The sequence below is a fragment of the Pempheris klunzingeri genome, chromosome 22, assembly GCF_042242105.1.
Source record: "Pempheris klunzingeri isolate RE-2024b chromosome 22, fPemKlu1.hap1, whole genome shotgun sequence".
Lineage (NCBI taxonomy): Eukaryota > Metazoa > Chordata > Actinopteri > Acropomatiformes > Pempheridae > Pempheris > Pempheris klunzingeri.
The window spans coordinates 19,887,888-19,908,554 of NC_092033.1; the positions used below are offsets into that span (position 1 = coordinate 19,887,888).

Here is a 20,667-nt window from a genome sequence, read left to right on the forward strand (position 1 = left end):
GAGGACTCATTGTTAACATGTACAAACTGAAATCGATCTAATAAATAGGACTTAAAACAGTTTAATGCAGTTCCTTTTATGCCAATGAACTGTTCCAGTCTCTGTAACAGGATGTGATGGTCAATGGTGTCAGCAGCACTCAGGTCTAACAGGACCAGCACAGAGAGAAGTCCTCTGTCTGATGCCATAAGGAGGTCGTTTGTAACCTTCACCAGTGCTGTATCTGTGCTATGGTTCACTCTAAAACCTGACTGAAAATCCTCAAATAGACTATTGGAATTTAGAATATTACATAGCTGATTGGCTACAACTTTCTCCAGGATCTTGGATAGAAAGGGAAGGTTGGATAAAGGTCTATAGTTGGCTAATACACCTGAATCAAGACTGGGCTTTTTCAGGAGAGGTTTAATTACTGCTACTTTGAAGGACTGTGGTACGTAGCCTGTTAGTAAAGACTGATTGATCACATCCAGTAAGGACGTGTTAATTAAGGGTAGGATTTCCTTAAGTAGCCCAGTAGGAATGGGGTCTAGGAGACGTGTTGACAGTTTGGATGAGGACATTATTGAAGCCAATTCAGAAAGATCAATTGAAGAAAAACAGTCTTTAGCAGCAGGCTAAAGTAGGCCACACGTGGGTGGAAGACATGTTTCTGTGCTCACACACAGTGAATCTCTGACCAAAGGCCACAAACAACATTACATCATCCTTGTTGCTGTGCAACTGTCTAATTAGCTTCAGCCACCTAAATGGAAGCATCAACTAAAATTGGATAAAGAAAGTTAGTGATTGCTCTGCTTGTTGGTAGGAATGAGGATGAGGAAGCAATAGTGACTTCCTCTCGCACAGCCATCATGAACTGTCTGTCTGGCAGTGATGTCATAGAAAGAGCAGCCACAGTTGATAGGCGTTCAACCAAAAGAAGAGCAGTGGAGTGCTGAAGAGAAAAAGGTCAGCAGCTGCAGATTAACAGAGCAGACAACCAGTGCATGTTAAATATGTTTCTGTGTGCACGGCTCATGTTTCAAACATGACAAACGTGTGTGTGGTGTGTGTTTGTTAGAAGAGGGTCCGCCACCGCCCAGAAGAAGTGACATTTCATTCCTTGGCTGCTGAGACGAGGAAGAGTCTGTTGCCATGGCAACGACCAGTCACTGCACTGTGAAAAGCGTGGTGGCGCTGCGAAAAAAGAACCCTCTGGGGTGGGGGAGGAGGAACAGGGAGGAGGGTCTCTAAAGACAGAGTTAATTGACTGGACACACAGACAGACAAACACACACACACACACACACATACAAACACACACACACACAGGATCACACAAATGTTGGTAACGCCTTTCACTCACATTCATAAAGTGGCTTTAGGGGCTGCTGCACTATGTGGAAGAGTGAGGGGAAATACAGACGACTCACACAAACAGCATCCACGTTTATATCAGCATCAGGTGGCTGTCTGGACACACACACGCACACACACACTCATGAAGTGATAGAAAATGAGTCTGTTTCTCTCCACAAGTTGGTTGGTGAGTGTACCTGGTGAGGATCTGTTGGTTCAGACTAGGCTAAACTGGTCTGAGACCAGAGCCTTCTGTGCTCTGACTCTCAGCTTTCTAACCTGGTAATTCACTACTTGTTTCAGGATGTTAGGTTGTGTAGTAAGACCCTAATAAACTCAACACATTTTTTATAGTGCATACTATTATATCTATTTTATATACCATGATATAAATATTAATATATTATGTTATTGCTGCTAATACTTAGATTGCATGTATTTAGATTGATGTATGTATTTTTAATTTTGTTGTCTGTTTATACATCTTGTTATTTATTGATCAAGTGTCCAGATCAGGGTGCCATTCGAAGGAGCAATATGTAAATGTTAAGTACAAAACTACTTGAGATTTACCTAAAAAAAATGTATGGCCTAATGTATAACTAATGTGTAACGACGTCAGTACTCGGTGGCGGAGGCTGAAACATTTGTTTTGCACACAGGCCTGTAATGGACTAAATGCCAGTGAATGTGGCCAAAATAAGGAAGAATCTCTTTAGAAATTGTTTGAGGAAGCCCTAATGTGGATACAAAAACATTATATGTGGTGATAAGATAAGATAACCTTTATTGTCTGTCACAAGTAACAGAAATTCATCTTTGACAAGCTCTGAAATAAATAATACTAAAGACACAATACAAACATTGTGCAATATATATGATGGGTCAATTTGTTATTTTAAACTGTTCAGGGTGGTGATGGCAGTGGGAATAAATGGTTTTTATATATGTTTTTCTTTAGACTTTATAGCGGCAACCTGATATATGTGGTATGTGGCTATATAATAGTTCATAGTTTTCATAAATCTTTACATACAAAGCAGAATATTCCCTTTGTCTTTGTACCGTGTGCCACTGACGACTGATGAGTCTGCTCTGCACACCACCAGGAAAATGGCACCTTGTGGAGTTTCCTTGTGAGCAAATAAAAGCTAGGTTTAAAATCATTGTCTCTTACCAAAACCTCTTAAAGACACTGTTCCATAAAGCTACAAAAGTGAGTTCCTCAGGGAGAAAGGGCTTTCATCTACAGCTGCTATTTTCTACCAATGTTGAACAATTATAGCAGCAGAAATGTCTGAATCACAGACAGACACCAGGTTCTTCACCTGCTGCAGCCTCAATATGGAAGACATTTTTTGAGTTGCAGTGCTCACTTTTTGTCAATTGGAAAACACAATCCTAGAATAATTCTCGAAAAAGCAGAGGAATACTAACGTAAAAGTTTGTTACATTCACCACAACAGTAAGTCCTCCAACTCCATGGCACATATTGATGATCAAAGGCTGATGATAATGAGCAGTGAATCTGGAGGTGGATGGTTCCCTTTCCCACCATGTTAACATAGCTGGTGTCATGTCTCAGGATGGTGACCTGTATTGTTGTACTTTGATATATTTTGATGAGAAGTATTTTTTTATCAGGTAAAATATGCCCAACGTTAGTGATGGTGTAACTAACTGTTAGGTTACTGTTCTAGGGTTAACCCAACCTGCTGTTGATATGCTGCCGAATGGCATAAGCTCTCTGTTTTTTACTGTCCTCAGCACTGAAATCCTCTTAGAGTTTCTTATTTTTGAGTTTTTCTGATGCCTGTTACATTCAGGAAGCCTGTGGAAGTATTCAGGGCTTGAGAGTTTGGCCCAAACTTTTTGGTTTGCTCACCAGTGTGCCTGTGAGTCACTACAGTGAGCACGCTCTAAAATTAGATGACATCTTTCTTACTTGAATGAATAACAGAATTAAAACACAGTGCTGAACACTTTAGAGAATCACATGTCAACACCACCATTCATGCTTGGTCCTCCACATTTTAACCAGCTCTGTGTCATTAATGTTTCCAAAGTGGATATGTAATAGTCCAGAGAGGCATGTTGTATAAAAGAATGTCTTCCTCGTAACACCGATCCTTTTAATCTAATCGCTCAGTTATTTGAAGTGGAAATCTGATTTGGAAATGTAATCATCCTTTGTGTGTCTCTTCTTCCCTGGTTCAGAGGCAGTGAGGGGTCTCCCAGCACCCGGCGGGATGAATGGGAGCGTTATGGGTGGGACGGTCCCCACCAGCCTCAGCGGGCAGCAGCTGGCCTCTGCCATCCCCTCACCGACTGCTGGCAAGTCTTGGCGCAGCAAGTCCATGAACCTCAAGCACAGCGCCACTTCGTCCATGTTGGCAAGCCCCACGCATTCACCCTCCCCCACCCATTCACCCCAAGCATCTGATGGCCTTCTGCCACACGGAAGTGATGGGTCAAAAGTAGGCAGTGGTGGGCCCCAGAGGTCCATGCTGGAGAAGTTCCGCCTGATTAATCCTAGATCTGCTTCACGAGCGTCTCCGTCCATGGCGGAGATGGCTCTGCAGGAGGAGGACGACCTGTCTGAGTACGGTGAGGATGGATTGACACCCGCGGTGTCGGTCTGCAGTAGCAGTGCTACAGCCAAGCAAATGCCTACCAAGACCCCTGCATCATCCCTCACTGCACCAGTAAAAACGTCCTCCTCTTCCTCCCCCTCCTCTTCATTTTCAAAAGCATCCAACGGCAACAGATCCATGGTCTCGTCCAAAGACAAAGAGGATAAAAGCAGGGCGGGGAAATCTACTAAGGATAACTCTCCACCCAAAGAGGAGCGCGAGTCATTTGCTGACCCTTCTAAAAAGACCTCCAAAATTGCCAGCCTAATCCCCAAGGGAGGGAAGCCATCATCTGGAAAGAAAGATGGAGGAGCGTCTTCAGCTTCCAGCGGCATCCCTAAACCAGGACTTAAAACTCCGTCCACCTCGACATCCAAGCCTCAAAATCAGACGCAGAGCCAAAGCCAGGCGGCCTTAAACAGCAGCGGCAACATGCGGGGTGTAGAGGGGGAGAGAGCCAAGCTGACCAAAGGAGGGCAAGGTGGAAGTTTCTACATACAGCGCTCCATTGGGGGCACAGAGGGCAAAAGGACCAGCATGACCTCCTCCACCAGCACCTCAGCCCTGTCAGGGTCCGCTGGCATGCTAGGAGGAGGAGGTGGGGGAGGATTGGGTGGAGGAGGAGGAGTGCTTGGAGGGAATGGAGTAGTTCAGCTTCCTCAGCAGCAGCAGCACAACCACCCCAATACTGCCACTGTGGCCCCCTTCATGTACAGGTGAGACGTGTGTGTGTTAACGTATCACCATCCACACGATGCAAACTATATGAGCAAAGCTGGTTTTTCATCCCTTCCACACATTTTACTCAGAGAGGTCAACATATGAACGCTTTCTCAAAGTCTTACCTGAACATTTAGACACACACACACACACACTGTTCACTCACACACACACTGTTCACTCACACACATGCCATGAAATCCTGGAACACTCCCAGTGATCAGCTGGCGCTCCCCACTTTGCATCTTGCTCTCGCCTCCACATCTCTTCACAGTCATTACAGAACACATTAACATCCTCTGTCTGCTGCTTGCCAAAGCCTATTATTTAACTGTCTGGGCTTCATCTCTGATGTGAGAATCCAGACGTTGGCAGCATTTGGGAACCTTTTCCCCTCCTCCTTGATCAACCACTGCTGTTTTGAAGCATGCAGCTGCCACATGGTTCCCTGACGTTCCCGTCTTCAGAGGTGCAGGAAGTGGGTGAATCTGCCCATTTCTCTAACAAGAGCAGAAGTAATCTGGGGGAAAAAATGAAGGAGCCGCCAAAGTCTCTGGAAGCCTTTGTGCTCAGAGAGAAGGGGAGTTAGGAATCCCATTAAACAAGACCTAATCCTTCACCCTTCTCTTCCTCTCTCTCCTGCCACCTCCATTATGCGCAGTCAGCTGTGCCACGTTCAGTAGCACCTCTTTCGAGCATTAACATTACTTAAATCCCACACATTTAGCCAGTTAAACCTTGTGTGGCTATCAGTCCCGCACAGATAGAGAGTGATAGTCACTTACGAAGAAAGGAACCAAAACTGAAAGTGTGAAAGCACACACAGCCCACTCACTGTGCAGAAAGTAAGTAAGTTGAGGCTAGAATTGCCAACCACCACTACTGCTCCCAAACATAGTTCTCCCTGGTTATATTCAAGATCATCACCAAAAACACATATCTTATAACTAGAAGAGCCCAGCACTCCCTCCGCCTCAGTTTGCATTCGGACAGAGAGAGACGCTCAAAGTCTTCTTACTCACTTCATTACAGTCTGAGGTTGTAGTGGCCAACAGAAACCAAACATGAGCAATACTTTTAAACGGTGCTGGTGTGATGGGGCCTTTAGATGATCATTAAATACTGAAGCGTTTAACCTCGTCCTCCGTGTTGGTGTCCTGCTCGACACACTGAACAGCACCTGTGCTGTTGTTAGCACCTTGTTCTTGTCTTTGAGGCCAGCAAAGGCGCATGACACCCCCCTACCTTTTCCCTTTGTGCCAAGATGTTGCCACATGAGCTGTTCCTTCCATCTTTGTCCTGCTTTTGTCTCACTGAAGACATTCGTCCTCAACCGTAGCTGTCAGCATGCAATCAGAAAGTGAAGACCTCCTGCTGTGCAATTTATGTTCATTATCAGCAGATTAGGCATCTTTGCCTTGTACAGTGTCTCTTGCTACGCCCACTTTAAGTTGTTGTAGTATTAGTAGCAGTCAGTGTGCAGGACTGATTTGTGTCCCCCACCCCCATACCCATAGAGTCACTGGCTATATCATCTGTGTTGCCCTATGCTCCCATAACCTTAGCAGTTCACACATTAGCTCAGGAAAGATAGACATGCTAGAGCGTGTCCATACTGTATTAGCTGTGCTGTTCATTGGTGCTTCTGCACTGCGTCAGCCATCATTTAAAGTCAGCGGAGGGTACTGTGACATGCACCTCTAATAATTACCTTTTGGTGAAACAATGAAAATGCTTTCACTTTCACAATTGCTTCACATCCAGGAGTAAAGAGCAGCAAACAGTCATGTTGTTTAGCAAAGAATCCGCTGTTAGCGCTGCCTGTACCTGCCTCCCGTGTAGCAGTGGTGGAGAATATCTCTGTCTCTGTGTTTGTGGATCCACTGAAGGTGAGGGAAGCTTGCACATGGAAAAAAAGCATTTTCACATGAGCTGAAGTCACAGTCTGATGCTGCTGTCACAATGGGAACTCAGTTTTTATCTGTAGCTCTGCAGGTGGTGGTGGTCCCTGGAGTGTGTTTGTATGTGTGTGTGTTTTGCTTCTATGGGAGGGAATGAACGCTGTACAGCAGCTTGTGCTTGCATCTGTCTGTGTGTTTATGCATGCAAGATTCACTGTGTGTGTGTATTTCAGGATTTTAATATGGTTTTTAATACTCGTAATTTTGTGTGTGTGTGTGACTGGTTTTCACTGTATATCGTCTGTCCCTGCGTTTAACTGTGTTTTTTTGGTTTTCTTGCTGTGCACGTGAGTGTAAAACTGTTATCTCATTTCTGTCTTCACATCAGTAAACAAAGACAGAGTGTGGTGCAGCTCAGGGCTGAAGAGAGACAGATGGACACAAACACATATCTCATGCACACACACTCCAAAGCACTGACAGAAAACACCTCGTCAGATATCATCCCCTCCTCCCTTTAGAGGTGTCCATCCACCGAATGTGTGGCCGAGGCCAAAAACTCTTTTTTCTTTCTGGCTGTTGTTCTAAATTAAACACTCAAATCTCTCAGTTACTGGTCTTTGAGGCCCTTAAAGGGACAGTTCAGATTATCTGCAGTGTGGTTGTGTGAGCTCCTTCTACATAGTCGGTGTATTACCGAAAGTAGTAAACTGCTATTTCGGGGGGGACTAACTATAACAGTCCACAATCAGCAGCCAAGCTTGATAAAGTAGATTCTTGTTACAAACCTTGAGAGTAGGTTTGACTGCTGGATTTGAAATTATTCTGAAAATGATAGTCAATAGTCTGCATTTCATATTTTGTAATGTTATTGACGAGGACACGGGAGCAGCTTTAACCCATTTCATTAAAAATGTTTCCCCTGTGGCTGTTTCTGAATGAGTGGGCCGGCTGTAATGGAGTTTACCAGATATTTCTGCCTGTCTTTTCAACCGCTGCGTATTGTTTGTTCTTTGTGGCTCCAGGACATTCTCAGAAAATGACTGCACCATGGTGGCCCCAGCCGACCCCTGCTTCAGCCCCACCAAGGGAGAGCTGGTCTACAGCAAGACAGCCAAGCAGTGCCTGGAGGAGATATCAGGTATGGCAGGTGCACATGTACTGTAAACATGAGACTTCTCTGTGTGGGTGCGTGAATGAGCACATTCCTCAGTGCATTAACATTTGTCTCTTGTAATACTTGTCATATAGGAATGTAACCTTCATCTGTTGCTCAGCATCTGTAGTATATTTACCTGCTGTTGGTGTGGCTGTTGCAGTGCATATATTTCCCCCTTAAGGAAATAGAAACATTGATTTAGCTTCCATGAAGAGTGGTGTGTTCCTTTCGTGGATTAGCTGTTGAATCATGTAGAAAGAGGAGGCTGCAGGGTCTGTCATCGTGTTCATGGAGGATAGATGAAGGCTTTCTGAAGGCTAATGCTGTGGGTAGCACAGTGTGCTGATGTCATGCAGTTGGTGTCTCAGTGTGTTTTGTGTGTGTGTGTGTCAGTGCTGGCAGACGGACACCTGCAGCTCTTTGTTTACGTCATCTGTTCCCGACCACTCATATGACACGTCATCAACAGTTCACACACATCATTTATGTTTTTCAGTTCAGTAGACCAACGCCTTTTACTTCACGTTTGATAGATATGTTTTGAATGGATGGATGGATCAGAGGCTGAAATCCCTCAGACACAGGAAGATATTGTCCCATATTTTGCAAATTCTATGTATTTGACTTTATGATCCTCTTCATATCGTTCTTGTAACACCTACACAATGAAAAGTGTTGATTAAAATGAAACCACACAGTCTGTTTGCAAAGACGGAAGATGGCAAACCTCCTTGTCGTCCGTCAGTGGACGTGTGTGCTCTTGAACTTCTGCAGATGAGAGTTCAGGATCGAGGGACATTTGACCAGTTTTCAGGAGTTTCTAACCACAAACTTAAATCCCTGACAGTAGGGTGAGAGGTTAAACCAGGCAACACACCATCAAAACACAAACTGCTGGCAAAGAGAAATTCCTTTGTCAGCTGCAAATGACTTCAGACTTCATTGTCACAAATCCATGCATCCCATCTTACATTAAAGGTCTGTCCACTGTCTAAAATTCACGTGTCTCACCTATAGGAACCGCTGTTTAAGCTGCCAAATATTTTGCCAGTGATTTAGCCAAAACATCTGTAAAATCTCACTGCAGGAGAAAATGCCACAAAGCGGTGGAATGAAACTCCATCCTTGTGATGACAGAAGTAATAGAGGTCAACGAGGATGATAAATCAAACAGCTAACTCAATGAGAAATTAGACATGGACTTGAAAGCGCCTGCAAAGTGCTATGTGCATAAACAGCAGCGTGTGATTACAGGTTTGGTTTGTCAGGTCGGCTCTAACATTCCAGACATTTTACTCTGGTCGTGGTTTTTCCTAAGCCCATCATTTGAAGGACAAAGTTAGACTTCAGCGTTGACTGATCCCTTTGTTTGGGGTCCATTTGAAACACTTGTTGTGTGTTGTCACGTGTTTCATGGTCCTTCACATCCTTTGTGTTTCCGACTCTTAGTGTATGTGTACTGCAGATACCACATGGCAGGGCTACTCATTTCACATATGCAGACTGAACCACTGTCAATAGTGACAACATCAAACATCACATCACATCTGGGTTTAAGCTCAGTGAAATTATTTGTGGACAAGGCATAAGTATTAGCTGAGGCTCAGGATTTATCTGTTCATCTCTTCATTTTTGATTAATAACAGCACAAAAATTTGTGAAGAATTGGATAGCTGCAGGCTAGTATGCAGATGAGTTGCTCACAGTGAAAATACAGATTAAGATGAGCTTGATTATGGTCTCTGAGACAGCTGCTTCAAGTCCCTACCAGCTCCTTGTAACCACGATTGAAAATGTGTGGAAGACAGCTGTGACTAACAGCAGCAGGGCTAATAAAGCCTCACACTGATGGACGGGGATCTGTTGGTTCTGTGGTCTCATTGTTGATCCACGATAAGCTGCAGGCTTGCTATTTTAGCCCCTCCACATGGCGTTTAATTAAGTGGGGCAGCCAGCATGGTGCAGGGGGGACTGGAGCTTACAGGTGCTCTGTCCACACAACTGTGATGGAGAGATGGAGACACAAAAAGACAGGCTGGAGGAAAGACAAGGGCCGGGAAGAGGAGGGAGGTGAACAGAAAGTGAGAGAGGACGACGGATTAAGGAGAAGAGAGGGTGATAAACACAGAGAGGGAGGGCTGAGAGACAGACAGACAGACAGACAGACAGGCAGGCAGACAGGCAGAAAGAGAGAGAGAGAGAGACGGGGTGAGACAGAGAGAGAAAGAGAGAGAGAAAACAGAAAGAGACAGTGACAAAGAGCGACAGAGGGAGAGAGACAGAGAGAGAGAAAGGGAGGGAGAGAGAGAGAGGGAGGGAGAGAGTGCTGCAGGCTGTATGCTGGAATGAACAGGCAGAGCTATGTGAGCGTGTTTGCCAGCTTCAGCGCCCGTTCATTCTGCATTGTGAGGAGAGGGGGGCTGTCAGAGAGTCAGGGGGGAGCAGGAGAAGTGTGGCAGTGGGGTGGTAATTAAAGGAGAGACAGAGAGTGGAGGGAGAAAGATAAGAGTGAATGAAAAGAGACTGTCATTTAATAGGGGAAAAGATAAGGGGAGTGTGAGAACGTGTTCGTGAAGGAAGGGAGATGGAGCGGCTCGTAGATCCACGCCCCTGACTGTGCTGGATGAGAGAGAGGATCTACGAAGCCAGAGAAGCATGAGGACAGGAGAAGGAGCGTCTGACCATGGCTATAGGCTGGCTCAAGGATGGATGTGGATTGTACCTTCATGCCTGAGAGGGAGGTTTTCTCTGCGCTCCTCATCCTGTGTTTGCTCTCCCACCTGAAGTCTGGACCTTGGTCGGGTGGCGTGGGACGTGGGGACACATCTGTCTGCCTGGTCCATCCTCTGGCCCCTCCTTCCCTCCCTCTGCTGTCTCAGTGCCAGTGGTGCCAAGATGTGAAACAGAAAGCTATGCACAGGTAGACCTATTTGTATGTATAGTTTCGCTCCCATAAGCCTAAAAAGGGAAGGGAGCGGTGAGCAGAGATGAAGAGAGGAGCAGAGTTCTCGGTGTATCAGGGGGGCAGCCCAGCTCGACGGCCTCCCCAGCCTCTCCCCGACAACCTCAACCTGCGGATCAAGCAGCGCTCGCTCACAAACCTGACCCTGCTCAGCGACGGAGAGCAGCGGGTTTACTGCTTTGAGCTTGACAAGTCGCCGCCTCGTCTTTCACAACCTCAGAGCTCTACGTTGTACTCGTCCTCCACACAGCGTGCAGGGGGCAGCCTGCAGGGCAGCCCCAGGAGGGAGGCAGGCACTGGGAGCGGAGGTGTGCGGGGAACCAGGGCTCGATCCCTGTCACTCTCCCTCACCAAGGTGCTGTCTCAGTCTGAACGCTCCCTCATCCCCATCCCTTGGCGATGCACGGGTGTAGGCGGGCGGCCACAGCGGGCGTCATACAGTGGCCACCCACGGACTGAGCCAGCGCACACGTCCAGGGAGGAGGGGGGAACAGATGAGGAGGGCAGCAGCGGGCGTTCAGACGAGGAGGCAGCAGCAGGCAGGGGTGCTGGGAAGAAGGGAGGCAAGGAGAAGGATGGCGGGTACTGGGCAGAAGAGGAGGTTTCAGGGGGGGGTCCTCGTGAGGGAACGGCTCAGCTGGACAAGGAGGTGATCCTCACCATGCTGGGCGACCTGGAGCAGGTGCTGCACACACAACCTCATCCACGTAAGTCAGCACAGTCAGAAGGCATGACACAGTACAGACAGGAGTGATGTGGGGATTACATTCAGGAGGAGAACCATGACAACAGCACGAGGAAAACTTCATACAGAAAGTCGAAGACCTTATGTTAATGTGGAGTGAAGATGAGATTTAAAAATGCAAACTTGAGCAGAGCATGAGGATGTCAAAGCAGAACAAGCCTTCAATAAGCCGTCCATTTTCTTAATCTTAGTCACAGGGAAACCCATTCCTCATATCACACTGTTAAGACACTATTTAGAAGAAATAGTACCCATGCAGTAGTACTTTAAATTCTTGGAGGTAGGCAGATATAGAGATGACACATCACTTCCTGTTTGTCAGTGGCATGTGCTCACTGTCACAGCGTGGAAATGAAGCGCTCTGCTGTGTGTGCTGTACTATGAATTTAGCTGTGAGAGTCTAACCTGCGCCCACAGATTCCACCTGACAGCTCGACAGCAGCCCTATGAAGGGATAGCCAGAGAGAGCTTACCTCTGAGTGTGCTTTGTGCTCTTAGAATGAGCCCCCATTTCATATGAGAGGAATGGGACATGGAAGGTGGGGCTCCGTTGATAGGTTGGACCATTTTTATACAGCTGACGATAATTGTGACTATGCAGCTAAAGCAAAGTAGGATGCACAGCACAGCTTTGGCAGTGAGCAGAGCACTGCTGCCGACATACCTGGAAACCAACCCCTGTATTCAGAGCCTGTGAGCCACACAGCCAACATGATCAATACCGTATTATTACACCTTTCATTGTGTGTGTGTGTGTGTGTGTGTGTGTGTGTGTGTGTGTGTGTGTGCGTGCACGTTTATCTGTACACACAGGTGTTTTTTTCCTCTTATTTCGTGTGCATGTTTCTGTGTGGATGTTAGAGATCTGTCCCGATAGCTAGGGAGCCCTGTCACCCTGTCAGTGTCCAGCTGCTGTCCTGGCTCTTTGCACTTTCAGCCTCAGGGAGCAGTGGTCGTTCATACGAATGAACAGCCTTTCAGTGTGCCGTGACGCCTGTGTGTTTGTGGGTGTGTGTGCGCATGTGAGAGCTGCAGTCATTACATCAGGATATTAGGTTCCCAGGATTTAGCCACACACACATATGCTACTCCTTTAAATCCACAGAAGGGTGCTAAGCCGGTAAATTGCTCACAGGTAGTGTGCTGTGGAAGGCACATTAGTTTTCTAATTCAAAGAGCCCAGGTGTGTGTGTGTGCTGGTTTGCCTGTGGGCTGCTGCTCTACAGTGCTCTTGTACTGCAGACAGTGAACAGCTCACACACTGCAGAAAAAACCCAGAAATGCACATACACACCTTGGGCTGCTTTTGTGTTGCATGAAATGTCCAGTCATGATGGAGACTCCGTGGCTGGATCACTTTGTAATGAAGTTGGAACAATGTCTTTGGTGAGAGGAAGAGAGAGGCAGGACACACAGAAGCAGAGACAGTCACATAGCAGTGATGCTTTGAGTTTGTGGCCCCACAGATCCATCTACCATTGAATTCTTGGGCTGGATGTCCTCTCCCCGAGGAGCTGCAGTCTTCTGAGGAATAACAGGAGCTGCTCAGTACTGTTTCACATGTGGCAGGAATCAGAAGCTTCTGTGGCTCGGCCGTGGACACAGCTTGGTCACTGTGATTGTGCGCATTCTGCCTTCATTCATGCATTCATTGATTCGTCTTACTAATCAGTGGCCTAACAGAGGACATGTGATTTGAGCTCACAGGTTAAGAACATGTGGCTCCACCTCGGTCTCACACAGACAAAATATGGCCACAATTATACCAGACCTGAGAGGATATCACACTCTATGATACAGTATCATTTAGGTCAAGTCTTCACTTCATTTTTTGAATCCTCACTTAGTAGTGTTTGGATTTTTCTGGAATGTCCTGAAACAAGTGTCTTGTTCAGCAGCTTTGAGGCCTACAAGTGGTCATTCTCATCCTGTGTGCTACCGTTAACTCCACGTCTCTGCATTTTCCACTCATTGTGCATTTAAAGCATTTCAGAAAGATGGTCATAGTAACTGAAAACTAGGTTCAGTGCTATGTGCTTCAGTGACTTGTTCATTGACAGGACAGACGTGGCGTGACAACATCATCGCCAACAGCCACAGCTTGTAAAAGAAATAAAGGTAAATTCAATGTCAGCATCGACAAAGCAATTTTCTGCCCAGTTATTGTACCTGGTGAGCAAAGTGACTCTAACAATGTGTGTTGTCACACAGCATCCACCAGAACAGGGGAGTGCTGTCAGTGTGCAGGATCAGCTACATACTGGCAGTGTCATATTAGTTGCTCATATCATTTTTTCAGGGTGGGGGCAAAGACAGGAACTGTAGAAATGCCAAAGACATAATGCAGAACAGGCTCACTGGGGGCTATTGGAATGAAATACTTTGTGTGTGCATTTTGCCAAAAAGTTGATCCAATTGCGTTGAGGTCACCTCTGAAATGACTTTTTCAGGTTATCCAGGGAGAACTGACTTAGCTTCTCTGCTTATTTTCAGTACCAACCTGCTTCATAGTCCAGCATAGAAATACCATTTTCCTCTTCCTACTGCTGAGCTGCTGCACAGGAGTCGCTGGGGGCCACTCCAACCTAACATTGCTCCCTTTCGCCCCCATTTGCCCCAGTCAGGGTAATCATTGTAGCTTTCTGTCAGAATGTCTGACAGAGAGAAATCAGCGCACATTGACAGAGCAGATCTCCTCTCACTCATCCAACCATCACATGTCCACTTTGAAGACAGTTTATTCTGAAAGCACCTTTAATCTGGAAAGCAGTATGTCTGCGTCTTATGCCACTTGTAAATTAGCCACTCTGTGGTAATGTAGGCTAGCCTGATGAGCTAAAAGAGAGGCTTAATTGGAGCAGACAAGCAGATACTTTGGTGTGCACCCACAGCCAGCAGTTTTGAAATGTTGCCCACACCGTACTTAGTAGCAGCACTGGTTCAGAGCAGGCCTGAGTAAAACAAGTGCTTCATCAGTAAACAAGGCACTAAGAAGAACAGAAGACATATGACATGCTGTCAGAGCTGTATGCTGCTGAAGGCCCAGTAGGAAGACGGTGGACTGAAATGGCAGTGCTTTCTGACACAGAAGCACAGAAGCTCTGAGACAGTTTGCTTTCACAGGCACAACTGTGTCCCCAACTGACTGACGGAGCGCGTGGTGTCATGGCACGACATTATTGCATCAGCCTGAAGGGAAAATGTCAGCACTGCGTGAAATAATGTATACACTTTTTCAAGTAAAAGAAGTGCATGTGGTGCAGCCTGACAGGCTGAGTCATTGTGTAGCCTCGACATGAGGTTTAGCTGTCAGTGTGATCGTTCATCATTCTGTTTCCCTACGGAGACGTTCCGTGGCATCCAATAAAATATAGTATGTCATATGTCCTCATCACTTCTCATGTTGTGCATTTGTGTGTGTGTGTGTAGCCTTTGTGGGTATGGGAGACTGCTGTGTGTGTGTGTGTGTGTGTCTAAACTTCTCAGTAAATCATATAACGTGTGTCTCCAGGAGAGGATCCTGAGACAAGACGCATGAGGACAGTGAAGAACATCGCTGACCTGCGACAGAACCTGGAAGAAACCATGTCCAGTCTACGGGGGACACAGATCAGCCACAGGTAGGCGTACTGATGATACTGCCCATTGACTCTGGATAAGAAAAGTGGTAGAAATGCAGACAGTGCATTTGCTGGGCTGTTTATCAGCCCATGTGCATATGGGGAAGGAGGACTCCTTCTCACTCACTTCTAAAACGTAGTGTAATGGCACCATGTCTTTCTCCCTGCAGTAATCTGCTTCAGCTGCTTCTACATTTTATTTGATGTTTTCAGTAAGCTCAACCAATCAGAATGAGTTGAATGATTACATAATAATTACATAACAAAGACAACACTGTAATGGAACGCCTCAAACAGGATCGTTTCTATCTGCAAGTATAGTGGCTCCTCACTTTAGAGCTAGATCAGACGAAGCTGATTTGGCTTCCAGTCAAACCTGCCGCACCTGGAAACAACACTGGTGATGTTCAGACCTGAAAACCAAAACAATGAGTGGAAAGAGACTCAAACGCTCCGTAGAGCTGAGGGAAGCTGCCTGCGGTCTGGTGTGGATTCTCTGTAGTCTTTCATACTACAGACTCATTTGATCCATTGTAAATATGAAAATATTGGTTATAGCAGTTTTGTTGCGTGCCCTACGTGTGTGTGTGTGTGTGTGTGTGTGTATGTGGCCATGGGCCGCAACATGGAGAATCCAAGAGTTGGAGGCTGCAGCTTAGCCCAAGACCAAAAGATAAGCATTGGTTTATGTCAGCTCCCCAGGCTCTGCCTCCCATTCGCCTCCCCTACTCTATTATTCTGTGTGTTTTACCCCATTTGCAGAGGAAGATGGTGGCTAGGCTACCGACAGCCATAACAGATGGCAGCCTGTGTGTGTGAATGAGTGTGTTTGTTTTCTACTTCTTTTTTTCCTCAGAGGAGTCTCAGCCAGGCACAATCAGCAAAGCACCTTTGTCTCACCTCCATTTAATCCAGTGGGACCACGGGGGTGTGACCCTACAAGTCTCATTCAGAAGGACAGTTGGCATGAAATGTGTGCAAAATGCATCATCATGCCTCCACATGAGAAGCATATACGGGGTGTGTGTGTGTGTGTGTGTGTGTGTGTGTGTGTACACAGTGAAACAGAGTACGGGCTACTGCTCTGTTTTCTCCCATTAGATTTAAAGGAAAGTGAGCTGTGAGTGTGTGCCTGTGTCGGACATGTTTCTATTCCGATTATAAGGACGGAGTGTGCATGCCAATTCTGTCGATGGCCAAAGCCTGGCCACAAGCATCCCAGTCTGTGTCCTTGATAAGAAGTGGCTGTAATCTCCAAGCACCTTCAGTAATTACTCAGTGTTACGCTCCAGCAGACATAGCTGTCATATTCATCTCTGTGTGCTCGGTGCTGTCTCTCTTGGACTCTGCCCCCATACCTGTTTATAGCCTATTCAGCAGGAGCCGTCACAACATAAATACAGCACAGCAACGGCCACCATATTTTCTTTTCTTCAAGAGGAAGTACCCTCAAAAGTTGAGATATTACATCATGTACTTGTCCCCCCTCACTCACACACAGCTGTGTGCTTCACAGAAAAGCAGATTTGGAAGGTGTGTCTAAGGCCTCAGCTTCAGCTTCTCTGAGTCTGAGCACGAATTTGGATCAGTAAGTTATGGTTTCAAATTTCACTCTTTGAAGATGTTTTCCATTCCTATTATTTACAATTGAAAGTGTTTGGGGGCATTTTCATGCCTTCTATTCACAGTGGGGAGATGACAGGAAATGAAGGGAGAGAGAACAGCATGCAGAGAAAAGCTCTGGCTATGTTCGAACCAGAAGCACTGCCTTCTTGATCAGCCTCAACCCCTTGGCCACAGGTCACCCCATCATTTTCCACTTTCTTTGTCTTTGCTGTGTTTGTTGTTGCTTTGCCGGCTTGAGGCCCATGTGTGCCCCCTCCGAGTAGGTAGCCACAGGGCTATGTTCACACAAATGTTTGTCTCTCCATCCTTGTCCTCTGCGTGCTTTACTTTTACTGGAAGGGAAGGTTGTTGCTGTGATTGAGGGTGTGCTTTCTCCTTTAAAAAGAATACTGACTGAAGAACATCTTCAGTGCATGAAAAGGTGCAAAATTAGAATTTATTTAGCCATGTCTCTCCTACTCTTCAGTGAAATGAGGGATCATTTGGATGCATGTGTACATGTGTATAGCATAGCCACTGTGCTCATTTGGTAACTTGGTGGCAAGCACCACATTGACGACAGATGTTTTAGCCATCTGTCTAAATTCAAGCCCAAACACTTTCTCTGTATTGCAACTTCATTTAACCACAGTTAGGCCATCCACATTCATTTGGCTGAGACAAACAGGCCCTGTGGCTTGGTTTAGGTTAGTTCCCCCTGTTGTTAGTTCACAGCCATGTTCCACACATCATACCACTGTGGTGACAGTGGAGCTCACTGATTTCTGTTCTTTCACCATCAGCTTTGCCTCGTGCTGTCACTTTGCTCCCAGGGGGTCCACGTGCATCATGAAAATTAAGATAGACTGAAGACATACTGTGATCTTCAATGACAAACCTGGCACAGCCAACAGAAGAGGGAAATCCCCCCCATCCACTGGGCCCTGGGAGATCTCTGTCTAGTCCCATGGGGATTCAACAACCACCACATGACTTTTTAAACATAGTAGCTTTACCCAGTCAGTTTGTTTATTATGTATTTACATGTAGAGGACAGAGAGAGTGGGGAGGCATTGCTTTGGAGGTGAGGAGACATCAGTTGGTTCTGTGTCCATACATGGATGGGATTCTGAAATAAGCACATGCTTCTTTTTTAATCTACATGTAGCTGGCTGTCGAATACCAGGCGATTTGCAGTGACTACAAGTGAAAGTGAAGCATGACAAGTTGTTAAGAGTAATGATGGGTCAGAGCCAGAGACACTTTTCAGTCTGTGACAATGTTCTTGTGAGAGCAGCCAGACTGAGTGGAGCAGTGACATGATTCAGCTTGAGGACAGTAATACGAGGCATTGCTTGACAAGATGAGTTTTCACTGTAAAATGGAAGCGACTGGGCTGTTCTGACTGGGCTGTGTGTGCATGTGTGTGAAAGATGTTGGTGCCGGCGGTGGGACCCTTTCGCAGGCTCCAGACGGAGGCTCTGCGCCGTGATGGTACTGAGTAATTGCTCTGAGCTGCTCTCAGAGTTTAACATGTGCCAGTAGCTATGCCAGCCTCACAGCTGCATCTTCAGGGCACACATAGGACTGTAGAGCATATGTACACACACTTATGGTGCAATTTATAGTGTGTGAATGCTGCAGATGTGAACAATACATGTGTCTCAAGAGGTGATTCTCAAGTCCTTAGAATTTAGATTTACAGTCTTTGTTGTAATGTAACTCAAGTTCATAGCAGCTCCCACAGAGAGATGATGGTGGATGAGCAGCAATAGTTTAGTGTGAACAAGAATTTAGTTACATCTTAGCCAAGATGAGCGGATGAGCCTTCACATGTACATGTTTAACTGTTTGAATGTCAGCAGCAGACAAAGCTCCAGTGGTTTTATATTTAGCTTTACCCAGCAATAACCAATCCGCTGCTGTCCACACCACAGACGCTTCTCCTGCTGAGCCCTGGCTGAACACAGCACATCTCCCTCTGTTAGCATTTATTCTGCTCTTGGTTCTGCTTTATACCAGACAGTGCAATGAAGCTCCTCTCAAAGCAGCAGGGTTTATGGGAAATGCGGTCTTAATTTAGAAAAATAATAACACAGTACAGTAGAGAATACTGATGATTTATGGTAATCGTATATGATTGCAGTTCATTTGACAACGATGTGCTGATGTTATATATATCATCAGTCTATCATGCATCATCATGCAATACATTATATATATATGTAGATATGTTTAGCTGAGTTCACATGCAGCATATAGGCTTGATGTGTAAAATATCTGAACACCTTTCTTGTACCCGCTCTCAGCCGTCTCCTTCAGTTTGCATGTTCATTAATCTGAACACACACACACACACACACACACACACACACACACACAGTCTCCCTCACTTCATCTGTCTTTCTCCTTGTTTTCTCTCTGCTGCCTGGAGATGAATATAAGCTGATTTAGCATTGTGTACCAATGCTTAAATGATTTGGATTTCTACACCGTGGCTGATTCCTACCTTTCCATACTGGGCTGTGATTGCATGTCAGATAAGTAGATGTTTTGTTTGTTTGCTTCTCAGTATTGGTGGCACAGCGTGTGTGTATGTGTGTGTGTTTGTATGTTATCTCAGGAGGTGTTGATAGAAATGTGTTGTGATTATAGCAGGCATTGTCGACCCTCTGGGGGGGGGGGCAGTCTTCAGCTCTTTCTCACCCAGCATACACACACACACACACACAGGCTGATCTCACACCTCTCTCAGTGCTATGTGTGAGACAGTGCTTTAAGTTGTCGTTGTTTTCGTCACCTGATGACAGCCAGCACACAGAGGCTCATCCCACACAGCGACTGGCCTCCTCTGCAGCAGCATCCTCAACCACAGTTTCTTCCCTGAAACATATTTTAACAGAACTCTGCAAAAACAACATTACAGCAATTGTGTGAGTGTGTTTGTACTGGCTACAGCAGCTTATCATTTCTGAGTGTACTAACATCACAATGAAGATACTGAACATTATAATGCAGTATCAAACATCAAATCCTTATATTGTGAAAATCAAACATGATAGCCAGTCTAAAGCCGTTCTCCTGCTTACTCTTGTGTGTTGGTCTCGTCTCCATGGCAGCATATATTACATGTAATACAACACAGCGGCTCTCTGGGTTTAAGTCAGCTGTATGTGCACGTCCCTCGTCATGTGAATGCAGTTCACTCTATTTCCCAGCAGAGAGAGCTCAAGCTAGGTAGCAGCGCTGCCTGCTGTGCGCTCTGTATCCACTCACATTCAGTCTCAGGGCTCAGTGTGTCACTGGACATGCGCTGCACTTCTGTACTGCTGCTGCTGATTAAAAAAACTGAATCAGGACTTTGCTTTTTTTTGATGAAAGGTGTGTGTGTGTTGTACAGTGGCTGACATGTTCAGACCAGATAGGCTGCAGGGCTAATGGAGAACAATAAGGATGGAGAGTTACTCCTGTTTGTCTCCCTCCATCAGGCGTTGTTCCCTCATCTTGGCTGCTTTTATTTACTTTCTTTCTTTATTCTCACCCTTTTCTCTCTCCTACACAAGAGTTGCATTTTCATCCCACTATTTATTCACTAATGCTGATCTAAGAATTCAGAGAAACCTCACTGGATATGTCAAAAATGATCTGTAGGCTGGAGTGTAGTAATGATTATGTCACATGTGTTAGAGGACAGCCTTTGTTTTAGTCCCTCAAAGAAATGTCAGACCTGACTTTGACGTGACACACTCTGAGAGGTTCATTGTTTTTCTGCCATTCTTTAGAAAATTCTTATTAGAAAGTAAATTTTATCATTTCAAGTGTTTTTGTTTGATATAACGTCTTCTCTCATCATTTATAGGTTTATTTACCCTGCATGATGCAAAGCCCCCTGATTCACATTGTGCCCTCTGTTTCATTTTCTTGATAGTACACTTGATAGTTGTCTCTCTCTCTCCCACTCTCTATGTGATCCACCGTGAT

The 20,667-nt window shown here is 45.7% G+C and overlaps 1 protein-coding gene across 1 annotated transcript in view; it reads left to right on the forward strand.

Moving 5' to 3' along the window:
• nav3 (neuron navigator 3) overlaps positions 1-20,667 on the forward strand; it is a 175,725-nt gene that overhangs the window by 98,241 nt on the left and 56,817 nt on the right. Inside the window, exons 8-10 of the mRNA XM_070854068.1 lie at positions 3,559-4,690; positions 7,621-7,736; positions 14,973-15,081. Of these exons, the coding sequence (XP_070710169.1) occupies positions 3,559-4,690; positions 7,621-7,736; positions 14,973-15,081 (1,357 nt within the window). The remainder of the gene's footprint in view (positions 1-3,558; positions 4,691-7,620; positions 7,737-14,972; positions 15,082-20,667) is intronic.